This window comes from Panthera pardus, unplaced genomic scaffold (genome assembly GCF_024362965.1).
Source record: "Panthera pardus isolate Hobbes unplaced genomic scaffold, ASM2436296v1 HiC_scaffold_8, whole genome shotgun sequence".
NCBI classification, from domain to species: domain Eukaryota; kingdom Metazoa; phylum Chordata; class Mammalia; order Carnivora; family Felidae; genus Panthera; species Panthera pardus.
The window spans coordinates 115,447,677-115,473,198 of record NW_026527013.1 but is presented as its reverse complement, the minus strand read 5'-3'; the positions used below and the strand labels follow the sequence as shown (position 1 = coordinate 115,473,198).

The following is a 25,522-nucleotide window of genomic DNA, read 5'->3' as shown; positions in this document are numbered from 1 at the left end:
ATAATAAATCAAGATCAACTCTTAAAAAATATTCAAGTAACCCAAAGGAAGGCAAGAAAAATCAATAAATAAGAAACAGAAGAAAAAAAACAAAACAAATAATAAAATGATAGATTTACCCCCAAAGTATCAATAATCACCTTAAGTGTTACAACAACATAAATTGACCTAGAGAGTATTATACTAAAGGAAAGTCAGACAGAGAAAGACAAATACCATATGATTTCACTTCAATGTGGAATCTAAAAAACAAACAAAATAGACGCATAGATACAGAGAATAATCTGGTGATTGTTAAAGGGGTGGAATTTGGGGGAGATGGACAAAAAATGAGAAAGGGATTAAAAGATAGAAACTTTCAGTTATAAAATAAACAAGACATTGGGATGCGATGGAAAACATAGGGCATATGGTTACTAATAATTCAGCAACTTTATATGGTGACAGATGGCAACTAGATTCACTTCATAATGTGTATATATAAATGCTGAATCATTATATTGTGCACCTGAAACTAATATAATATTGTAAGTCAACTACATTTCAATTAAAAAAATAATAAAATTTCCTAGTGTTAACTAGAAAATTCCCATGTTTTAAAAATATTTCTTAAATCACCATAAGTATCTACTACCTCAATTAAAAAGCAAAGACTTGGGGCGCCTGGGTGGCGCAGTCGGTTAAGCGTCCGACTTCAGCCAGGTCACGATCTCGCGGTCCGTGAGTTCGAGCCCCGCATCAGGCTCTGGGCTGATGGCTCTGAGCCTGGAGCCTGTTTCCGATTCTGTGTCTCCCTCTCTCTCTGCCCCTCCCCCGTTCATGCTCTGTCTCTCTCTGTCCCAAAAATAAATAAAAACGTTGAAAAAAAAAATTTAAAAAAAAAAAAAAAGCAAAGACTTAGCAAATATAAAACACAATGCAATAGTATGTACAACCATATTTACAAGAAATTGACTTCAAATTCAACACAGTTTTAAAATAAATGGATGGTAAAAAAAAAAAAAATACCACACAAAATTAATTTTAAAAACAAAGAGATGGTCATATTAATTATAAGATAAAGTAGATGTTAGAGCAGAGAAAATTAGCACAAAGAAGGATGTTACATAATGATAAAAGGATCAATACACCAGAAAGACATTACAATCCTAATATGTACACACCAAACAATAAGATCTTAAGATATAGGAAGCAGAAATGGTAAAGTTGAAAGGAGAAATACACAAATTCAAATTAGAGTTGCAGGCTTCAGCAGCTCTCTCAAAAACTAATGAAACTACTAGACAGAAAAACAATAAGGATAAAAAGATATGAAGAACATAATTAACGAGATGTAATTTACATGTATATGTATAGTAAATTCCACCCAATAACAGAATACACATTTTTTTTTTCAAGATCTCAAGAAATATTCACCAACATAGACCATATCCTAGCAATAAAACAAACCTCAACCAATGTTCAAGGATGGTATCACATAGATTACGCTCTTTGGCCACTATTAAATCAAAGTAGAAATAGAGAAATACAGTAAGAAAATGTCTGAACACACGAAAACTAAATACCACAGTTCTAAATAATTCATGGTCAAGAAGAAATCTCAACGGAAGTTATAACATACATAAAACAAAATGAAACGGCAGGTAAGATTTGCTTACTGACTCCTGAGATTCCCAGGAGCATCCAGACAAACTCTTAAGAACCATGTGGTTCAAGTGCTACAGGCTGAAATAGATTACTATTTCCCTTACCTCTGTTATCCTACACCTTTCAACAAAAGCTTCAATTTCCTGTATTAAAACTCTTTAGAAGTGAAGTAAAGCATGGCTTCTGTTTTCCTGACTGAACCCTAACTGAGTCCTCAAAACTACATTCTATCCAGCATCAAAGCAAAGAAAATTGCAGATTATAAGAAGTTAATAAAAAGAAAACTACAGGCCCAAAAGTGGTATCACTCAAGTTAAGCTCCCAAGTCAGTAAACCAAGACTTATTAATATCTAACTTAACTTCAGTTTCAACCTCCCCCCAGGAATGTAACCTCTAGCCAATCAACATAGGAATTTCCTGGTCAGCCCTAGGAAATTTACTGACAAATCCCCTTTGTTCCCCTTAGGAGAATGATCTTGCCTAAAACAATGGATTTTTTGCAAATGATTCCTTTTATTCTACTTCCACTTTACCTTTAAAAACCTTTCCTTTTCTATAGTCCTTTGGAGCTCGCTTCTACTTACTAGACGGGATATTGCCAGATCCATGAATTGATTAATAAAGCTAATAGATCTTTAAAATTTATTCAGTTGACATTTTGTTATTTAACAAAGGCTTATCTTCTAACAAGCCTCTTACTAAGAAGCTAATTAGCCTCTTATTAGCATGAACTAGCACACTGATCTAAGAGATAATTAGAAAATTTTGAGAATTCATAACAGGTAAAAATGCCAAGGCATGATTAACTAGAAGGCAAGATGAGGGAGATGGAAGAATCAAAGTAGAACACAAGTTGTTGGCTCAGATGACTGGAAAAGGCTATTGGGGGAAAGTTGGGTGAAATGGGATAGTAGTAAAGAGTGCACATTCTGGAGACAGACTGGCTGGGTTTGAATCTTGGTTCCACCTCTTAGCAGCCATGGGATCCTAGACAAATCATCTAATTTCTCTTTGCCTCAGTTTCCTCACTCATAAGGCTGTGGGGAATAAGCTTAGGAATTCCCTGAGCTTGCACCGATGGGTCAACAAGCCATAAAGAAATAGAAAGACACAGGATGTACGCATCCAAAATTAGATAAACAAGATTAGGTAAACAGGGCAAAGGCCCCCAATATAGGACAAAGGTATAGGAACAGGAAATCTCAGGATGAAAATACCCAAGACTGGGTAAACAAGATTAGGTATTCAGGGAGGAAGCACCCCCCAATTTAGCACAATAGCAGAAAGCTGCTTTCACAGGAAGGAAGGACCAAAATAGGTAAATAGTTAAACAGGGCTATAGACAGCAGCAGGGCAAAGTTGCCCAGAGTGGAGCTAATTAGCAAAAGATAAGATGCCTTGTTGACCCTGATGTAGCATGCTCTGTCTTATCCCCTAGGCTAGCTAAGATAAACAGATGGGGTACTTCATGCCTGCTGTAAACAACCATCTGCCTGGCATCAGGACTTTGTTTTTTATTGACCCAAACCCCTAATATGTTTTTACTGACCAAAACCCCTAATACCACATATCTTCAAAACCCCCTTTCCCTCACACCTATGAGTTAATGTTCACAGTTTAATTGTCTCTTTGTGCATGCCCATCATGCTTATAAGTCTTCTGATCCTAGTAAAAATGGAGCAAGGACCCTTACTCAGGCTCTTGTCTCCTCCTGGACATTAGCCTCTCTCTCATTTCAATCCTGCATCCACTCTCTTGCTGGACAAGAGAGAACTCCAGACCCAGAGTCTACTACAAAAGGCCACTGCAAGAATAAGGTTGGATAAATACATGCAAAGTAACTGATACATAGTAAGTACTCAATAAGTGTTACCTATTTTTGTTTTTTAAGTATCACGTAACTCAGGACATAGGGTTAGGAATGTAAAATGTTGTTTTTATAAGGGCCTCTAGTCTTATCCCTAAGAATAGCTTGGTAATTAAATGTTGACAATAGTGAATCTAGTTGAAGAGTATAAAGAGTTTCATGATTCTTTGTTTCTGAGTAAAAATTTCCACAACAAAACAAAAACTAATAGTTGTGCTTGTCCTAACTGGCCCACTTTGATCTTAGGGATAATGGTTTGTATGACAGACTAGACTTCCTTTCTTATAATTGCTAGATGAAAGATTAGAGCTATCCTAAGTGGCTTATCCATAGAAAATGTATTCATCAAGGATAGAAAAAAGGCTTGTTTTTCAATCAGTACTAATCCTTTTGAGTGCTATTTTCAGGTCATATCTGAGCCCAATGAACATGACCATGATCATTTTGCAGTGTCTGCTATAAGAAAAGAATGGCAACACATGAATTGTGTATCAGCAGTACTAAACAGGTTTCAGTGGTGGATATTTGGTAGTACTCTCATTCATGGTTTGATTTTATGTTCACACCCTCTCTTTTTTATCTACTTTCAATTTATCATGTCTTGTTCTATTTTAAAGTACTTCTGTGAATGAATTGCCTTGTGTCCTTTCTGGAACAATATAAGGTATCTAGTAAATTAAGATGAAGTTATGCAGCAGGAATGTACACACTACTGGAAACTCTGGCCAGAGAACTGGGTTACTGTCATAAATGTGGGAGCTACTAACAAATAAATGGTACCAGACACTAAGAGAGTAAATAAGAAAACCCAAGGAAAGGCTATACAGTGAAAATTTTAGTAGAATGTAAGGAAAAATGGTGGGGGCACTAACACTTAACATGCATTAAAGAAGAGTAAAGGAAATGCCCAGTCACAAAGGTAAAAGGAACTCAGAAGATGTGCCATAGAAAACAATGAGTAAAGAAATTACCGTGGGGGCACCTGGGTGGCTCAGTTGGTTAAGCTGCCGATTTCAGCTCAGGTCATATGATCTCACCATTTGGTAGTTCAAGCCCCATGTTTGGCTCTGTGCTGACAGCTCAAAGCCTGGAGCCTGCTTCAGATTCGGTGTCTCCCTCTCTCTCTGCCGCTCCCCCACACACATACTCCCTCCCTCCTCTCTCTCTCTCTCTCCCTCTCTCTCAAAAATAAACATTAAAAAAAAAAGAAATAATTCACACACCCACACAACATTGAGTCTTCAGTCTATGACCATGATGGCTTCGTATTTGTCTTTCTTTGCCCCTGCCCTGCTTGCACTCTCTCCCTCTCTCTCAAAATAAACATTAAAATAAATAAATAAATAAATAAATAAATAAATAAATAAATTACTGCGGATTTTTTGTTTTGAAATTTTTTAATGTTTATTTCTGAGAGAGAGAGAACGAGCCTGGGAGGGGCAGAGAGAGAGGGAGACACAGAATCTGAAGCAGGCTCCAGGCTTTGAGCTGTCAGCACAGAGCCTGACATGGGGCTTCAACTCACAAAGTGCAACTTCATCACCTGAGCTGAAGCCCAACACTTAACTGACTGAGCCACCCAGGCACCCGTTTTGTTTTTGTGATACACCAGACTTAACCATATTTTTAGGCTGACGGAGAAGTACAGAATAAGAAGAAATACACTGAGGCAGTAATTGACATCCAGGTATAATTTATATAAAATATTTTATAAGTCAGTTAAGCACCAACTTTGGCTCAGGTCATGATCTCGTGGTTTGTGAATTTGAGCCCCATGCTGGGCTCTTTGCTGACAGATCAGAGCCTGGAGCCTGCTTCAGATTCTGTGTCTCCCTCTCTCTGCCTCTCCCCTGCTCATACTCTGTCTCTCTTTCTCAAATATAAACATCAAAACAATTTTTCAAAAAAAAAAGGCCCAGAAGCATTTTTGCTGAAATTGTATTGAATCCATAGACTTATTTAAGAATTCACATCCAGAGGTACCTGGGTGGCTCAGTCAGTTGAGTGTCCGACTTTGGCTCAGGTCATGATCTCACAGTCCATAAGTTCAAGCCCCACGTCAGGCTCTGTGCTGACAGCTCAGCCTGGAGCCTGCTTCAGATTCTGTGTTTCCCTCTCTCTCTGCCCCTCTCCCACACACATACACTCTCTCTCTTCTCTTCTCTTCTCTTCTCTCTCTCTCAAAAATAAACATTAAAAAAAAAGAATTCACATCCATACAACATTGAGTCTTCAGTCCATGACCATGATGCAACTCTCCATTTATTTACATCTTATTTAATTTTGCTCAATATATCATAGTTTTCAGGGTATAGGTCTTACGTATCTTTTGTCATGTTTATCCCTAAAAACTCCGTATTTTTGATACCTATGTAAATGATTTTAATTTCAATTTCCTATTGTTGGTTGCTAGTATAGAGAAATACAGTTAATTATTATGCTGACTACATCCTGCAACCTTGCTAAACTTACTGGTTAGTCGTAGTAGCTCTTAAGTACATTCCTCAAGACTGTACATAATTAATCATGTCATTTTTGAATAAAAACAGCTTTACTTCTCCATTTTTAAACTGTATGCATTTTATTTGTTTTTGTAGTCTTATTATACTGGCTAAAACTAGGATCAGCAAACTCTCACTTGCACACCAAATTTATGCCACTGCTTATTTCTTATACAGCCTACATGCCAAGAATGTTTTCACATTTTTAAGTGTTTAATAGAAAATTAGGAGTGTCTGGGTGGCTCAGTTAGTTAAGCACCCAACTCGATTTCAGCTCAGGTCATGATCTCACAGTCATGAGATAAAAACCCACATTAGGCTCTGCACTGACAACACAGAGCCTGCTTGAGATTCTCTCTCTCCTCTCTCTCTCTCTCTGCCCCTCCCCTGCCTTCACGCTCTTTCCCTCCCAAAATAAATAAATAAACATTTATTTTATTTATTTTTTTAATATGAAATTTATTGTCAAATTGGTTTCCATACAACACCCAGTGCTCATCCCAACAGGTGCCCTCCTCAGTGCCCATCATCCACCCTCTCTTCCCTCCCACCCCCATCAACCCTCAGTTTATTCTCAGTTTTTAAATAAACATTTAAAAAGTAAAATAAAGAAAAGAAAAGAATACTATTTCGAGGCACCTGGGTGGCTCAGTCAGTTAAGCATCCAACTCTTGATTTCAGCTCAGGTCATGATCTCCCAGTTCGTGAGTTCAAGCCCCATATCAGGCTCCGGGCTGGCAGTGCAGAGCCTGCTTGGGATTCTCTCTCTCTCTCTCTCTGCCCCAATCCCTGCTCACTCTCTCTCTCTCTCAAAAATGAATAAACTTGAAAAAAAAAGAATACTATTTCATGACACATTAAAATTATATGAAATTCAAACTTCAATTCCATAAATAAAGTTTTACTTATTTATTTATTGCAACAGAGCCATTCATTCATTTACATATTTTATGGCTACCTTATGGAGCAGCAGAGACTATATGACTCACATAGCCTAAAATATTTACCATCTGGCCCTTTATAGAAAATTTTGCTGACCCCTGGGCTAGAACCTCCAGAACAATGTTAAGCAAAAGAAATAAAAACAGAAAAATATAAAAAAAGAAAAACAAAAAAAAGAAGTAAAAACAGATATTCCTCCCTTGTTAATACCAATCCCTCAAAATTCACAGGAAAGAATAGGTTTAAGCCATGGATTAAAAAACAGCTATTTGGTTTATAATGAAAACAGGAACACTTACTCAAGGCTCATTTAACATTTACTTTCCACATATGCAGGAACTGCTTACAGATTAATATAGGACAAAATTATCTTCACTGTTAATCTTGCCTTAAAGAAAGGTAAAACTGATAGCATAATATGTAAAATATATATCAAGCAAATTGTAGAAAGTATACAATAGGTGACAGGAAGTATATGAATAGTTTTTGAAAAAACTGTAAAAAAAAGAAAAGAACAATTTTCTACTAAATTTTTCTAATTTTTCTTCTAAAAATCTACCACTGCTTTTCATCCAGAGCAATATGTTGAGCAAAACCACTATAAAATTATCATTTTATATACTTAAGCACATACAAATATGTTTGTACATATATATGTATATGTATATATATACACATATGCATATATACATATACGTATATATGTATACGTATATACATATATATACATATATGTACATATGTTTGTACATATATATATGTATATGTATATATATACACATACACATATATATATATATGAAACTAATCTATTACAATAAAAAATTACATACCCATAATAAAAGGCAGCCATAAGCATACAAGTCAGAACTTGGAGAAGCAGGCTTTCCCATTTTCAGTTCAGGTGATATCAAACTCAAGTCACCAACCATCATGTTCACTGAAGCTCGCTGATTCTACAAAAACAACAGGTTAAAAATTTTAGAGGCAACACAGATGAGTTAAGTCCTCTGCATTTAATTAACACAAAAAAACAAATTCATTTGAAATATTTCATTCTCTCTTGCTTTAAAATATTTTTATTCAATTTTTGCTATTATAAATTGCTCTTAAAATTAGTCTCATACAATTAATAGTGAGACTTTGGTTACATTTCACATCACAGATTGAAGTAGATTAAAAACCAAAAAACACCAATTATTTAAATATTTGGTACTTCTTGTAAAAATAAAGTTCATTAGGGCAAGAAGGAGTGCTATTTTCTAATTCTGAAAATTCTAAATAACTTTAAAAATTGGAAGTCAACAAAGTACTTTCCTTCCTTACTGATCATTTTTTAATTTGCTTTCTTTTTAATTTTTTTTTAATGTTTATTTATTTATTTATTTTGAGAGACAGAGTGTGAGCGGGAGAGGGGCAGAGAGAGGGAGAGACACAGAATTCAAAGCAGGCTCCAGGCTCTGAGCTGTCAGCACAGAGCCCGACTCCAAGCTTGAACTCACAAACCATGAGATCATGACCTGAGCCGAAGTTGGACGCTTAACCGACTGAGCTACCCAGGCACCTCATTTTTTAAAATTGTTTTAATGTCTATTTTTGAGAGAGAACAGGAGCAAGGGACGGGCAGAGAGAGAGAGGGAGACATAGAATCCGACACAGGCTCCAGGCTCTGAGCCTCTGAGCTGTCACCACAGAGCAGGAAGTGGGGCTCGAACCCGTGAACTTGTGACCTGAGCCGAAGGTGGACACTTAACCGATTGAGTGACCCAGGCGCTGTGATCATTTTCTTTTTTTTTTTTAATGTTGTTTTTTTGTTTTTTTGTTTTTTTTACTCTTGACAGAAAGAGAGACAGAACGTGACAGGGGAGGAGCAGAGAGAGAGGGAGACACAGAATCTGAAGCAGGTTCCAGGCTCAGAACTGTCAGCACAGAGCCCAACACGGGTCTCAAACTAACAAACCGTGCAAGATCATGACATGAGCCGAAGTCAGACACTTAACTGAGCCACCCAGGCACCCCTGTTTTTGGGGGTTTTTTTGAGGTACCAAACTATTTTCCAAAGTGATTCCTCTATCTTTTCACATTCTCATCAGCAATGTTTGAGGATTTCAATTTCTCTGCATTCTTGCGAACATTTTATTGTCTGACCAGTTTTTTTTTTTTAAGTTTGTTTAGAAAGAGAGAGAAAATCCCAAGCAGGCACCCTGTCAGCGCCAAACCCAATGTGGGTCTTGAACTCAGGAACAGTGAGATAATGACCTGAGCCAAAATGAAGAATCAGATGCTTAACAGAGCGCAACACCCAGGTGCCCCAGAGCAATTCCCTTTTGACTAGTATAAGTCATAATGCTTTATACTTCAGTCATCTGCAAATCACACGGTAATGCCACCTGTGTATATGCAGTCTTAATGGTTTTCATATGGTAGCTCAAAAAGATGAGAAAATGAAAATGTAAAACTATAAAGAAATGCTGGATTATGAAGGATTTATACAATGTATATTTATTGAAATATTTATATTAGTTTTTCTGAAAATTAAGATAATGTCCTAAGAAAAACAACTAAATGAGGAGTTTAAAAAGTTCTCAACTGGTAAGGGTCCTGGTTAACTCACCTTTTGAGCATGCCATTTGCAATATTATACATATCATAATTACTCCAAGAATTATTCTTCCCCCTTTATACTGACTTGTCAACTGTCGTTATCCCCCAAAACATTGTTTTAATTTTCATTTAAAATTATTTACACTGAAATACTGATTAAACTCACCTTTGCTCAACTTTTTCACACTACTTTCAGATTGAAATATTAATCAGGAAGAAAAATTTGAAAGATAGTCTGTTGTCAAGATCACTGCTTTTCAGACTTTACAGTGCATGTGAATCACCTGGGATCTTGTTAATATGCAAATTTTTATTCAGCATTTTTGGGATGGAGATTGTGCATTTCTTCTTTTTTTTTTAAGAGGCTCTTTTTTTTTTTTTTTAACGTTTATTTATTTTTGAGACAGAGGGAGACAGAGCATGAACGGGGGAGGGGCAGAGAAAGAGGGAGACACGGAATCTTAGGCAGGCTCCAGGCTCCGAGCCATCAGCCCAGAGCCTGACGCAGGGCTCGAACTCACAGACCGCGAGATTGTGACCTGAGTTAAAGTCGGATGCTTAACCGACTGAGCCACCCGGGCACCCTGTGCATTTCTTAACAAGCTCTCAGGTGATGCTGTAGCTGCTGGTCTTTTGGTTACACTGTGAGAAGCAAGGATAAACATACTGGGAGGAGAAGACATAATTAACAATTAGTGGTATGTGCTAAGTAATTATCATGCTAATTACCTTTACCTTTACAATCACTCTTTAAGGTAGATATTATTCCCATTTTATAGTTGATTTAGCCTCAAAGAGTTTAAAACCCAAGGTCACACAGCAAGTAAGTGGGAGGGTAAGAATTGCAGCCAAGGTCTGAATCCAGGGTTCATGTTCTTGTTACTGATCATCCTTTGACATTAGAAATCACTGGAAATGGTATACTTGGAAAATGATGGAGAAGGGGGTAGTGGGAAGAGCCCAGGTGGCTCAGTGGGTTAAGCATCCGACTTCAGCTCAGGTCATGATCTTGCAGTTTATGAGTTAGAGCCCCCTATCAGGCTCTGTGCTGACAACTCAGAGCCTGGAGCCTGCTTCAGACTCTGTCTTCCTCTCTCTCTGCCCCTCCCCTGCTTGCTATCTCTCTCTCTCTCTCTCTGTTAAAAATAAACATTAAAAGAAAATTTTTAAAAGGTGGAAGAGTTACTATAGAGCAAAACAAATATATATAGCAAAAAATTCCACTCCCAAGGGAAATGAAAATATATGTCCACACAAAAATCTGTACACTAATGTCCATAGCAGCATTATTCACAATAATCAAAAAGTGGAAACAACCCAAATGTCTATCAAATGATGACTATAAAACCAAAATATGGTACACCCGCAGAATAAAATATTACTTGGGCATTTTAAAAAAGGAATGATGTTCAGATGCATGCTATAAGACACATAAACCTTGAAAACATTACACTAAATGAAATAAGCCAATCACAAAAGGCCACATATTGAATGATTCCATTTATAGGAAATGTCTGGACTAGTACATCCACAGAGATGAAATTGAATTAGCGGTTTCCAAAGGGCTGAGTAAAGGAGGAAATGAGGAGTGACTGCAAATTCATATGGAGTTTCTTTTGGAGGGAGTGTCCTGAAATTAGAAAGGTGATCAATGTACCACTGTGTCAATATACTGAAAAACAGTACTGATTGTACACATTATAATATGTGAATTATATCTCAATAAAGCTGTTGTTTTAAAAAAGAAACCTGGGCCGCCTGGGACGCTCAGTCAGTTGAGTATCCAACTCTTGACTTCAGATGAGGGCATGATCCCAGGGTCATGGGATCAGGCCCTGCATCAGGCTCCATGCTGCACATGGAACCTGCTTAAGATCCTCTCTCTCCCCCTCTGCCACTCTCCCTTGTTCATGTGCACATGCACTCTATCTCTAAAAAAAATAAAATTTAAAAAACTGCTGCCTTGTGATCATATATATTTTGAGGCCACCCATTCTGCCAAAAAAAAAAAAATAGACCACAATATGCTCTTTCATTGTCTGATATCTCCTATCTCTACAAACTGCTTGTTCTGAGGTAATATGACACCAAATTAGCAACTAATGTAGTTGAACCAGCACTTAAACTAAATGGAAAAGTCCAGGTATGCCTGGGTGGCTCAGTCAGTTGAGCATCCAACTCTTGATTTCAACTCAGGTCATGATCTCACGGTTCATGGGATCAAGCCCCAGATTCTCTCTCTCCCTCTCTCTGCCTCTCCCCTGCTCACATGTTCTGTATCTGAAAATAAATAAACTTTAAAATACTTTTACATAAACAAACAAAAAAAAAACCCAGAAAAGTCCAAGGTTCTCAAGTTACTAAAAATGCCCATTAATCAAAAAATAGCAAAGTACCTATAACTACATTCAATCTACATGGGGGAGGGCACAAGCAGAAGGGGACACAGGAGTTTTCCTTGTATATATCCAAGGAATTAAATATTTCTTGATGATGAAAAAATAATTAACAAGTAGTGTCGTCAATGACAATGAATATAATGTTAGTCTGCTCCTAATACTTAGGTTTAAAAAATACAATACACAGACTTAGAAACTCTTGTTCTAGCACCTAGCTGGTAACAGTTAATTGTTTATATTACATGCTACATGTCTTAACCAAGGCAAAGATCTCATAATAAATTACCATATTATGTAAAATGCTGAACTAATGTCTAATAATATTAAATATTAACCTATTTGTAAAACCACTATATTTTACCACAGATTTGGTGAAGTCAAAATCTCCGACAATTCCTTGTTCACGATTTAAAGCAAATACATTGTTCTGATGAAGTGATCCATGAATTATGTCAGCCTTGTGCAATGTATGCAGGCCCTGGGCAACACCTCTCATGACCTTTAAAGCTTCCTACAGATAAGCACACAAAAAAGAAGTCAGGAAGTAGGCAAATCATTTTAACACTGAATCTTTTCTTTAATTAAAAGACTTTTCCAGGAGAGTACCTCCAAATGATCCTTTAATAAGAATATAGCATAGAGAAGGAATTAAAGACCTGAAGCCCTGATTATGTAACATCATACACATATAACTTAAGACACTACAGCCCCTAACATTGAGATTACAAATAATGAACATATAAAGCACCTAGAAAGAGAGACTAAATAGTGTTACCAGATAAGAAGAATCAGGGCATCCTGTATTTTTATTACTAATTCAAATTTACAATACAAATTAAAGCTGTTACTTAAGCACTTATAATATCAAATACACTATACTATGCAATTTACATACAGCACAACTTAAAGGTTATAAGCATGGGCTTTGGTACCAAAAGACCTAATTTCAATTCTCATCTTTGCCTCTTGCTGAGGACCCTGTGCAAGTCACTGAATCTCTGTGACCCTCATTTTTCTCATCTGTATATAACAGCATCACAGGGTTGATGTGACAATGAAATAGCCTGATACCAGGCAAAATTTTACATAATATATAAAGCATGTAGTATTCCCTCTAACATTAGGTGTTATTTTCTCATTTATTAGAAATAGTGTTTTTTACTCACTTCTGAAGTTAAAGGCACACTGGCTTGAACAGCACTCAGGTTTGCCCGAGGATAGTACGGGACCATCAGATAAGCCATAGGATCAGACTAAAAAAGCAAAACAGAATGAAACTCAAAGTGAAAAATTCTTCAATGTATTTTCAGTATACAGTGATTATACAAAATAACTTTCTCTTTTTGTTAAAAGGAATGAACTACCTTTTTAAAGCTTGGAGGTAAAACTTACTGTAAATAAAATGTTTTCTGTAAGAGATTAGCATAAAAACTTTACTGGGGTACCTGGATGGCTCAGTCGGTTAAGTGTCCGACTTCAGCTCAGGTCATGATATCGCGGATTGTGAGTTCGAGCCCTGTGTCAGGCTCTGTGCTATCAGCGCAAAGCCTGCTTCAGATCCTCTGTCCCCCCGCCTCTCCCTCTGTCCACCCCCATCATGCTCTCTCTCTCAAAAATAAAATGAACATTAAAAAAAAAACTTTACCTTACACAAAAATAGGAATATCAGTGGTAGCAACCCAGAATCTTCTTTAGCTTCTCTCCAAGCTCTGTGATAGGCAGCTGTTCTCTGAATCACCCTGGCTTCTGTGTCCACATCTACAGAATAGCCCTGATACCAGAAAAAGAGGCAATGATAATCCCAACATTAAAAATCCTACTATAGTTATACATCATTCCAACTTAAACATAGTAATTATAAATTAAATTACATCTAATTTTTTTAATTGTATAAGTACCTTTTCTACCTGCTTTGAATATATAAATTTCCTTTATAATTTAGAAAGAACAATTCTACCTATACCTTAATAAATATTCTATAACACATTGCCACAATGGCCAAATTAATTATCCTATGATGATAAACAGTTTCCCAGATCAGTAAAGTAACCAAAGAGAAGACTGTATTGGCAAAATAGCTGAGATTTCTAAGAGAAGCATAAGAAAATAAGAACTTTAAAAGGCTAGAATTGGACAGAAAGTAATAAGTTCACCCAAAATAGACAACCAAGTATATCCAATTAAAGACATGTGTTATTTAGGGAAATGAGGGAAACTCTGAATTCAAAATTAGTTCTGGCAGCCAAACTGGAAGCATAATCATCAGGCTAGTCAACTCATATAATTCAAAAAACAAGCAGTGGATTTTCACTTTCCTGAAAGTAATGCCACCACTCCCCTGTAATATGTCTGAATCTCCCATAAATCAAAACTTAAACTTACCTTTAAAAGAATTATCTGTCCATTTACCTCAGAACAAACCAAAGGGCGCTTGCCACTAAGTTCCTTCATGGGCTCAGCATCAAGAAGATCCCGTTCCAAACTCATAGTAAGAAGACCACCAGATTTCTAGGCACAAATTTTTGTTACAGTTGAAGAATCCAAACAATTCCACTACTTTTAAATCATCGACATAATTAACTACATGCTATGAGATGGTTTGAACATCATCAACCCTACTAGAGAAACCAATAAAATAAAAATACTGAATGCTTCCTAGTTTTTCTAGTTCCTAGCTCTTAAAATCCTCTCACCCAAAGTATAATCAACATACATGTAATGGCTGCTACAGTTCCAGAACAAATTCTAAATATAACTGGGTTAATCAGACATGCATCCAAAAAACCCTGATGTTTACTTGGAAAACTTCATGTGTTTCCTAAAAAATATTAAAATGATAACAAATACAAAGAAGGTTGCAGAATGAGAATGAGAACTCTAAAAATTATGACCCCTATGAAGTAATTCTAACACCTCTGCCTCTGAAGTGGAATCCTCAAAAGTGAAAATGGCTTTCAAATATTTTAATTCTATTAGATATTTCTGCCACTTTTCAAAAGGAATAAAATTTTTGCACTAAAACCTGACCACCAACATTTTAGATCAAGGTAAATCTTATCGTGGTGTAGTTTTAGTAACAAGGGTTGCAAAAGTGTTTTCTGGTTTTTATTTTTATGTGTTGTCAATATATTTAAGTAAACCACAAAATATAATCAACCAACAGGGGTTTCCTAGGCATACATCACAGTCAAACAACTTAAAATCAATAAAAGAGTCCATCAGCTATGATTAAAATGTTTTATAATGTTCCACAATGAAGAGATCAGCACATTTTTAAAAACTAATTTCCAAGTCCTACACAGCACCACATACTCACCCACCATGCATCCTACATGAGAGAGTGTCTAAGCTAGAATTAAATAATTATGAGGAAAACACCACATTATTTTAAAGTCTAGTCTGGAAAAATTTGATAGTAATTGCTGTAACAATTTAAGGAGACTTTAATTTTACATATTTATAGTTCATAAGTCTATGTGTACAACCCTTTCTGTACTACATTTAAGCTATTATCATGAGTTTAATGACAATCTTACAGAATAGATATTTCATCTAGTCCCTTACCCTTAGCAGGCAATATAAAACACAGAGCTAATAGACTCTGCCCTAAGAGTCAGAGTTTACCAATCCTGTTCTATACTGCCCTTCTATCTAATATACTGATCTCCCAGGCTTTGAATCCTGCCTACCTAGAAAACTATACCCATGTCAACATCTCTACTTGACCAGTTCTCTAGAATTCTTTACTACCTGCTTTAACTTAAAAGATATATTCTGCTTAAATTCCTCATGAGTGGCACTGTCCTGCTTTTATTCTAACTCCTTTAAGTTTATTTATTTTGAGAGACAGAGAGTGAGGGAAAGAGAGAGCATGTGAGTGGAGGAGGGTCAGAGAGAAAGGGAAAGAGAGAATCCCAAGAAGGCTCCAGTTGTCAGCACAGCTGACAGGGGCTCGATCTCACAAACCGTGACATCATGACCTGGGCTGGAATCAGTCACACACTTAACCGATTCAGCCAACCGGGCACCCCTATTCTAACTCTTGAAACAACAGCTAAAACTGTTTTATCATTTAAGAAAATAAACACCTGTCATTCAAACAAGTGCCATGCAATGTACTGAATAGACATGAGGAAAAGAGAAAACAAAAACAAACATGCAAATTAATATAAACATTAAAATACAATATGCCAATACTAAAGACAATCTTGAGGAAAAGTTCTAACATTACCCAGAAACTATTCATCAGGAACATTTTCATAGTAAGGATAAATTTAACACTAACACACGATTGTACCATCACTTTTAACCCTCTCTGCAGAGTAGTAATTTTCAGGGGCAACAAAGCTTACCATGTACTTAAGTAATCCTATTTCAGGAAAAAGGAGAGGCAGCTCAGGAAACCATTTATGTACCAAGCTATTCAGCTTCTCCTAAATTTAAAAAATATTTTTATTAAGGATATATATGTGTATATATATATTGATATATATATATAGGTCATATATATTCAATTGTGACATGTTGGTCTTCAGGAAAAAAAAACATACCAGTAACTCCCTTATTGTATCTCTAACAAGATACATAATCTATTGTATATAGACAGCCTAATAAGATACATAATCACTGACTTTGCCTTCTACCACAAGAAATATCATCTTGGATCTCAATGACCGAGTCATCTTGGATCTCAATTACCATCTTACTAATAGAAGAAAAACTTAATTACCAATTTTACTCTTGGTATACATAAATAGGCACAATATCTTGCCTAAAATCAAAGTATATAATCACTTCCAAGCTAAAATGAAAATGTGTGTTGATAACATCAATTTGTATCATAGAATTGTCATCATTTCTCAAAATATTAAGAACACACTTAACATTTTAAAATAATAGTTATTTCATTTAGGAGAGAAAAAATCATAAAAGCCTTGAAAGAAGAAACAAATATGCAGCCCTACAAAAGCTACTGTGAAGCAAATGTGAAAACTGAGGATACTTAGAAAAGTCACTTGTCACATTTATTAAGTAAAACTTTTGGATACTTGTCAAGTCACTGGGAGACAGCTATTTATCCAAGGTTCATAAGGTAAATAATTAAATACACATAAGGTAAATAATTAAATACACAGTCAGATGAGATTACTATAAACTATAACACTTTAAATGTGTATTATTTTCATTGTATTTTTAATGTTCAAAGCAGTGTCTACCTTACTTGTTCCCCATAACATCCATGAAACATAAAATAGTCTTTCCATTTTAAAATGGAAAAGATCCTTCCATTTTAAAAAGAAAATACACTCACAAACTCTCCTAAATATTAGCATAAGAATAGAGACTTAAAGAGGTAATTTCCCCCCAAAAATCAGGTAGTTGCATTCTGTTATATTCTTCAACTAAATTATGCTGCCCCATTAGTGTTTTCATTGCAGCATTACGTTAAAACAGTGTTCATTTAGATTTTAATAAAGGAAAAAATCTTTAGCTTTGTATGAAACAGAAAACATGCAGTATGCAAAAGTATGTTTGTGTTATAATCTTGATTCTTGCAAAAACAGGCAGAAAGTAGACTAAAAGGAAGTTAAGTAAAAAGTTAACAGTGATTACTACTGTTATAACTGTATGGAAAAGTTACAGGTGATTTTTTTCCTCTTTATAATTTTCTGTGATTTCCACATTTGGTACAATGGTTATGAATTATTTTCTCATCAGAAATTAATTTCTAAAGTCACATAAACATTACTATGCAAACATAACTATGCCAATATAATCTCTAGCCTTGTCATTATAGTCTACTTCATAAAATAGATATATGAATTCAATTTCTAGAGTAAGAACTAATTCAAAACTTCAAAGAATTAAATACTTACATATTCCTCCTGCTCACGATAAACTTCCTGAAAGACACTATTGCGCAAGTCAGTTATTTCTTGTTTTATTTTCTCAATTTCAGATCCATCATGGTCATCCGACTTTAACCAGAAAGAAAAAAGTGACCTTACAGGTTTATTAAAGTAGACTCAAAACAAGTCTTCCTAGTATACTAGAATATAACTTCTATAACAAATCGCTCTGATTTCTATGTATCCTTCTGTACCTAGCACATAACAGACCCTCATAACACCCACTGAATTAATATTTATTACTTTATTCTAACACTGATTTTTCCCAAACCTACAAAAAGGATTAAAAACTAAAGACATAAATCAACACAGATTTTTCTGGTCTCTTAATTTGCTATACATTTTCTCCAAGAAGATGACCAACTGCCATCACAAAGTAAATGTCAAGAATAGGAACAAGAATACAATTACATTCCCTGGAATTGTTTTCTACATGAGATTTGGTTAAAAAAAAAAAAAATGACTAAATGTATGGTATGTCTATTAAAGGAAAGACAATGTAGGACTCACAAAGACTCCACAAAACTCCAATAATAAATTAGCCACCTTAAAAAGTACGTGTGTTTTCAACATTGTATTTCTCCAAGTTAAAAAATTTCAACTAAAAAAGACCCCATTCCCCACAGCCCAAAATAGAATAAGAAGCTAGAAAAATCTTTAAACCATTAAATTAGTTTCACTTCAAGCCCAATTAAGTGCTCCAAAGAGGAAGAGAGACAGTTCAAGTTGGATTAAGATATAATGAGGATTCCTTTTGTCTGTAAATCAAATCCTCAAGGGAACCCAAGGAATTACAAATTTATTCAATTTCAAACCTAAAGAAGAAGGTTAGTCCAGATTAGAGTGTCTTAATTCTTCCAGTTCTATTATCACATGAAAACAACTTAGTATATTCACAAGAAATAGTTTGTCTAGCCATTAAAAAGAGAGCTAACAAAAAACATCATGATCTTAAAAATACTTTAGGACAAAATTCTACCTTTAGAGGAGTACCTTGCTTTAATAGGTGTATATTATAACAGGTATTGTAACAGTCTAAACCAAAAGAAGTTTTAAATTATTTTCAAGGATTTACAGTTACTAAAAACCAAGGCAGCAATATAAAATGTTTCTAAAGAACATTTAATGACATGGTAAAATGTTTACACTATTAATATAATAATTTTACTTACATACAAAGAAAAAACATGAAATATATAAAACAAAATGTAAATAATGGTTCTCCTATTTTAAAGAATGTATTTACACATTACTTTGACGAAGCAGAGTAAAATGAGGTACACACAGAATTCAGCAAGAGCCAAGAGTTTCCTTACTTCTTCCAAATTATTCTTTTCAACCAATTTCCATCTCAGTCGAGCTTTTAAATTTTTCAGTGTCTTTTTAATGGACAGCAAGTGATCCACATTGGGGCTTTTATTTAAATATTCGATAATCTGCCTCTTAAACTAGTAAGAAAAAAAGTTACTGTATTTTCAAAACATAGACAACAATATTTACTGAAGTCACTTACTGACCATTTATTATATTTCTATTAAAATTCAACTAGTATTGAACTGAGTTCAGAATGAAATAAGAAATTCTACAATTTTCAACAAGACAATTCTACTAACTGATTTCTTAGTTACCACATTTCTTTTCAGAAGAGTATCAGTCCCAGCAATCAAAGTAGCAAAGGGCAAAGAAATATTTCACGCTGAGACCCACAATGAGACACATTTTGCTAGAGATGATGCAAACTGGGATTTCTAGTGAGGATGTAAACTGAAATTACCTTTCCCCAAAGTAGTTTGACAATATGTATCAAGTTTTAAGAGTGTTCATTCCTTTTGGGACACCTGGGTGGCTCAGTAGACTAAGTGTACACTCTTGATTTCAGCTGAGGTCATGATCTCCGATTTCGTGAGATACAGCCTCACATCAGGCTCCTTGACAGCACAGAGCCTGCTTGGGATTCTTTCTCTCTCCCTCTCTCTGTCCCTCCCTCTCCCTCTCTCTCTCTCTCTCTCATAATAAGCTCTAAAGACAAATGTTCATTCCTTTTGACTTAGTAATTAACAATTTTTGGGAATCTATCTTAAAAACACACAAAATTATGCAAAAGAGTATGTACAGTGTTACTCATGGTTAAAAAAAATTAGAAGTAACCTGAATATCTAACACAGATGAAAGGTTAAATCATGTTATACATCTATGCAAATGATGATGTTACAGTTGCTCAAAATGACAGTATAGAAGAATCATTAATCACATAGGCAATATTCATAATACACCGTTAAGAAACATCTTCAAAACAACTTACAACACAATGCAATCAATGCACAAGACATATATATATATATATATATATATATATATATATATATATATATATATATATATATATAAATACACACACACACACACACACACACACATATGTGTGTGTGTGTGTGTGTATAAGTCACCATCCAAAAAGAAAATACTCTGAAACTGGCACTGATCATTAGTCAAGGGGATTATAATCGATATTTTTACTTCTCCTTATCTTTCTGTTTTTAGCAAATTTTCTACTGTAAACTTGTATAGGCATAAAGATAACAATGGTTTTTTTTTTTGTTTTGTCTCCATTATACTTATTTTTTTATTCTTGATTATTCTACACAGACATTTAGAATAGAGCAAGGACTCATCAAGTTTAGTTGAATATTACATACTGCCTCTAATTTAGTCCCACAGATGAAACCACACTAAGTTTAAACATAAGTAACATTACCACAAGTAACATTATCCATGTTCTGGATACCCATCACCAGGGAAATGTTAAACCCCAATGATACAGATTTAAACCTCAAAAGTATCATTCTAACTATAAGGTTTTTTGGTTTTGGTTTTGTTTTTTGATTTACCAAATTGGGATCTTCACAGATCCTGACACAGATTTCTTTCTTTTTTGTTTTTAAAAATTTCAAGTTTTTATTTTAATTCTACTTAGGTAACACAGAGTTTTAATATTAGTTTCAAAAATAGATTTTAGTGATCTATCACTTACATAGAACACTCAGGGCTCATCACAGTAAGTGCTCTCTCAATACCCATCACCCATTTAGTGCATCACCCATCCACCTCCTCTCCAGCAATCCTCAGTTTGCTCTCCATAGTTAAGAGTCTCTTATGGTTTGTCTCCCTCTCTTCTTTTTTCTTCCTTTCCCCTATGTTCATCTGTTTTGTTTCTTAAATTCCACGAGTGAAATCGTATGGTATTTGTCTTTCTCTGACTTATTTCACTTAGCATAATACACTGTAGCTCCATCCACATCATCCATGTCATTGCAAATGGCAAAATTTCATTATTTTTGATGACTAATATTCCATTGTGTGTCTATGCATATATATGTGTCTATGGATATATATACCCCCCACATCTTTACCCAGCAACTGCACTACTAGGTATTTCTACAAAGGATAGAAAAATAGGGATTCAAAGGGGCACATGTACCCTGATGTTTATAGTGGCATTATCAACAATAGTCAAATTATGGAAAGAACCCAAATGTCCAACAACTAATGAATTAATAAAGAAGATGTGGTAAAGGTTAGGTTTTAAAGAATACAAGGAAATCAAAGATTTATAACAATCAAAAAATTCAACATTTTTTATCAACTAAATTGTTATTTCCACTGTAGGGTGAATTTAATTACAAATCAGCTAACAATGGCTACACTGTTTTCCTAGCAATAATAAATAATTACCTACACACTGGATATTAAACTATTTGAAAAAAAACTTAAGTCCTAAAAAATTCAAAGCATCAATATATAAGACCAAAAAAATAAAGCATAATCCAACCTCAATACTGTCCTTGTACTTGGATTGTACTGTAGCGATAAGCCTTTCCTCTAAACGGATCTTTTGTAGTACTTGACTATATGTATTTAAAATGATCTCCTTGTCTGCATCACCTTGCTCCTAAGTGAAATAAATCATACATATGGAATTACTGACAAAAGAGTATCCAAAATAATTTAAACCTACAATAACAATGAATAAACTTTAAAATGTTGCCTTTAAGAAATTTCTATTTCAAAGTATTTCTTAAGCATGTATCTTTTTCTAAGCAAAAGAGAGATTGATGTCAAAGATGTTCACATAGGAAATTTTGCTCCCATTACACTATTATTCCTATACCTTTCTAGAGTAGTACTAAAGGAAATCAGGGATACCACTCCATTAAATGTAGGAACTAAACAGAACTTCAACACTTTAAATTATTTTTAGAAATCATCTATTAAACACTTCTAAAATCAAGTCTGACAAAGAAGTAACTTCCAGTTATAAAATAAATATGTCATGGAGATGAAAAGTACAGCACAGAAAACATAGTCAATAATACTGCAATAATGTTACAAAATAAACATACGGTGACTAAGCTTATCCTGGTGAGCACTGTGTGATGTACAGAATTGTCAAATTACTATTTTGTACACCTGAAACTAATATAATGCTATATATTAATCATACTTCAACAATAAAATAATAAAATAATAAAATTAAAGTTTGACTAAACCTTCTAAATACAGACTATTTGAAAATAGGGAAATATAGTAACATAGATGTATTTTTTAACGCTAATCTGAATAAGGTTGCAAGAGGTAAAAAAGAAATAAGTAAAATGAACAACATAACCAATGAGACTTTTGTAAGCCGCCTGAAAAACTGGGAAGGAGTCCCAGTAAGCAATAATAACATTACAAAATGCTCTTTTGAGGAGTTATACTAATTTCTAACTTGGCACAGCAATAGAGAACATACACAGTACCTAAAGGAAGATACTAATCAGTCTTGTGTATATACTTCGAAAGCTCTCCCAGATTTTATTTCAATTTTTCACAAATTCTAAAGAGTCTTTCTCTTTGAGTATGATAAACCCAAGAATCAAATGACACAGAAAGCTGATACACTCAGATTAAGAACAATTTTCCTAGAATTTTTCCTAGAATTAATTTCCTAGGAGTTTTCCTAGAATTAAACATTAGGCTTTATTTTTAATGTGAAAAGTCCTATTAAATGAAAATATTACTCTGTGGAAGAATAAGAGTTTGCATTGTTCTTGGACTAGAACTTGGATTAGAACTTGACAGGGTTAAAAAAAAAAAAGAACTTGACAGTGTTACTATTTTAAATAGGTCTATAAGAAGAAAACTAAGATCAGTCTTCATACTTTCTAAATAGGAAGAGAAACTATATTGCTTCAAAGGAAGCAATAATAAAGACTAACAATACTCACAATCAGAGATAGCTCCAGCTCTTTGCAGACACTTGACTCAGTCTTCTCTAGGATTTCATCAATAACACCAATTGTGTCTTCAGAAGTTAGTGGTTCTTCCACAGAGAGATCGAAAGCCTCATTTGCAAAAAATTAAAACACGAAATATCTCATTTAATTATTTCAATTAGTATTGTGTCCTTATACCTAGAACAGAGCATTAGCCTATGCACTGGGCAATGTGGCAGAAATAAGGATACACAAGAAAGATAAACTACCCTCACAAAACTTACACATCAAAGAAGAAAAGGTAAGGGGCACCAGGGTGGCTCAGTCAGTTAAGCATCTAACTCTTGATTTTGGGTTAGGTCATGATCTCACAGTTCGTGAGACTGAGCCCCCACGCTGGGCTGTGCAGACTGCTTGGGATTCTCTCTCTCCCTGTGTCTCTGCCCCTCCCCTGCTCACATGCACACTCTCACTCTCAAAATAAATAGACATTAAAAAAAAAAGTACACACATATTACACACTAAATACAGATTTTTTTTAACATAATCTGTGGTTAAGAGACAGAAGAGGACAATACAGAGGAAAAGTATGAAAAGAAACAAACAAACAGAAATAAGACCAAGATTTGGGGGGAGAGGGGAAAGTAAAAGAAGCAGTCTAACTAAAAGCTGGTAGGAATCTTGGGGCACCTGGGTGGCTTAGTCAGTTAAGTGACCAACTCTCAATTTCAGCTCAGGTCATGATCTTACAGTCCATCTCATGAGATGGAGCCCCACATCAGGCTCCATGCTGAGGGTGGAGCCTGCTTAGGATTCTCGCTTCCTCTGCCCCTCCCCCAAGTGCATGTACACACACGCATGCACACACATGCTTTCACACTATCTAAAACAAAAAACAAAAAACTGGTAGGAAACTTAAGTGCTCAGGTGAAAAGTTAAAAGCTGATAAACAGTAAGCAGACAATGTCAGGCCTTTCAAATAAAAAAGGCCTATAATTATACCTGGTATTTGGTGATGACCTGCTAAGTATTTAGCAATCTGGAGATTAAAAACTAAAAATTAAACCCAGATGACTTCCATCTCATTAGGAAAACAAAGGTATTTTCTATCAGGAAATAGACTTTATTAAAATAAAGTGTTAAACAGAATAAAATCAAGGGCCCAAATTATAGAACATAAAGGTCATAACTAGTCACTTTGATTTCAGAGATTCAGATATGTGATTATGGAGATATGGATTTGGGAAACAGCTATGGAAATGAAAGAAAAGGGTAAGTGAAAGTTAACCTAATCAGAGAGACAATTCTGATCAATAACATAAGAAGACAAAGAAATAACTTAGTTATACTAATATATCTACTAAGAAGTGCCAAAAATGAAGAGTTCTGGAAGTAGCTGGAGATTAAAGACTTTTTTTCCAAAACAAAGCTAGAAATGCATATTTGTAAATCATTCACACAGATAAATGCCACCACGGATGTCCCTGCCCTTGCTGAGAAGGTTGTAAAGCAGACAGAAGAACAGAAAAAACAGAGAATCAGTATCAAAATGAGGCTGAAATTTAACTAGGTTTCTGAGCTCATTATACAAAACCATATGCCCCCATAGCTTTTAGAAAATTACATGGTGTTTTTACAGTAATAAATAAGAACTAAAAAGAATGATACACAAAACACCTTTTCTAATATCTAGTATCAACTAAGACTAGTGTTCTTCACTTATTTCAGATATCTTTAAGGTATTTAAGATCTCTAGAATGGAAAAGATTTAAACACTGCCAAACAATTCACATATTTTAAGCATGACTAGTCAGTCAACTAATGTTAAAACATGTCTTGCTAAAAAGGAAACTAAACGAAGAGAAAGCTCTACTACCCTCTAAAACACATGTATATACAGTTACACTACAGCTATAGAATATACACTACAACTTGTAATAAATTCCAGTAATACTGTCTTATACCCACAACAGCTTACTGAAGCTGTTTTCATATATACTCCTAGACAATAGAAATATGTAGATCCCTCACTCCTTCACCCCAGCCCTGTTCTCCTCAATCCCTTTCCTCCTTTTTCCCTCAGAAAAGTAGTAAATTATATTTGAAAAATTATTCCTAAAAAGCCCACATTCCCTGGTTTATGCTGCAACACCAACACCACCACTGGGCAGGAGCTCTTATTACCTTTACAGTGTTCTGGAACCATCCTACAAGACGTTGTAGAGAAACCTCTGTTTCACTTCTAACACTGGTGAACTCCTCTCTTTTATCACACTTCCAGCCATAAAATTTCTTAAGTATTTCTTCAGAGTTCACCCCTTCTTTGGCCTTTCCATATACTGCCTCTAAAGAGGTTGACAAATCCTACAGAAAGATATTTCTATTAAAGTTTATTAA

General features: G+C 34.9%; 1 protein-coding gene across 2 annotated transcripts in view; it reads right to left on the bottom strand.

Moving 5' to 3' along the window:
- STK31 (serine/threonine kinase 31) overlaps positions 1-25,522 on the bottom strand; it is a 75,912-nt gene that overhangs the window by 13,727 nt on the left and 36,663 nt on the right. For both annotated transcript variants that reach the window (XM_019443610.2, XM_019443611.2), the window contains exons 12-22: positions 25,310-25,489; positions 23,138-23,254; positions 21,700-21,819; positions 19,187-19,318; positions 17,838-17,939; positions 16,314-16,394; positions 14,344-14,469; positions 13,607-13,732; positions 13,128-13,214; positions 12,323-12,472; positions 7,792-7,914 (exon numbers count right to left, since the gene is read on the bottom strand). In XM_019443610.2, the coding sequence (XP_019299155.2) occupies positions 7,792-7,914; positions 12,323-12,472; positions 13,128-13,214; positions 13,607-13,732; positions 14,344-14,469; positions 16,314-16,394; positions 17,838-17,939; positions 19,187-19,318; positions 21,700-21,819; positions 23,138-23,254; positions 25,310-25,489 (1,344 nt within the window). The remainder of the gene's footprint in view (positions 1-7,791; positions 7,915-12,322; positions 12,473-13,127; positions 13,215-13,606; positions 13,733-14,343; positions 14,470-16,313; positions 16,395-17,837; positions 17,940-19,186; positions 19,319-21,699; positions 21,820-23,137; positions 23,255-25,309; positions 25,490-25,522) is intronic.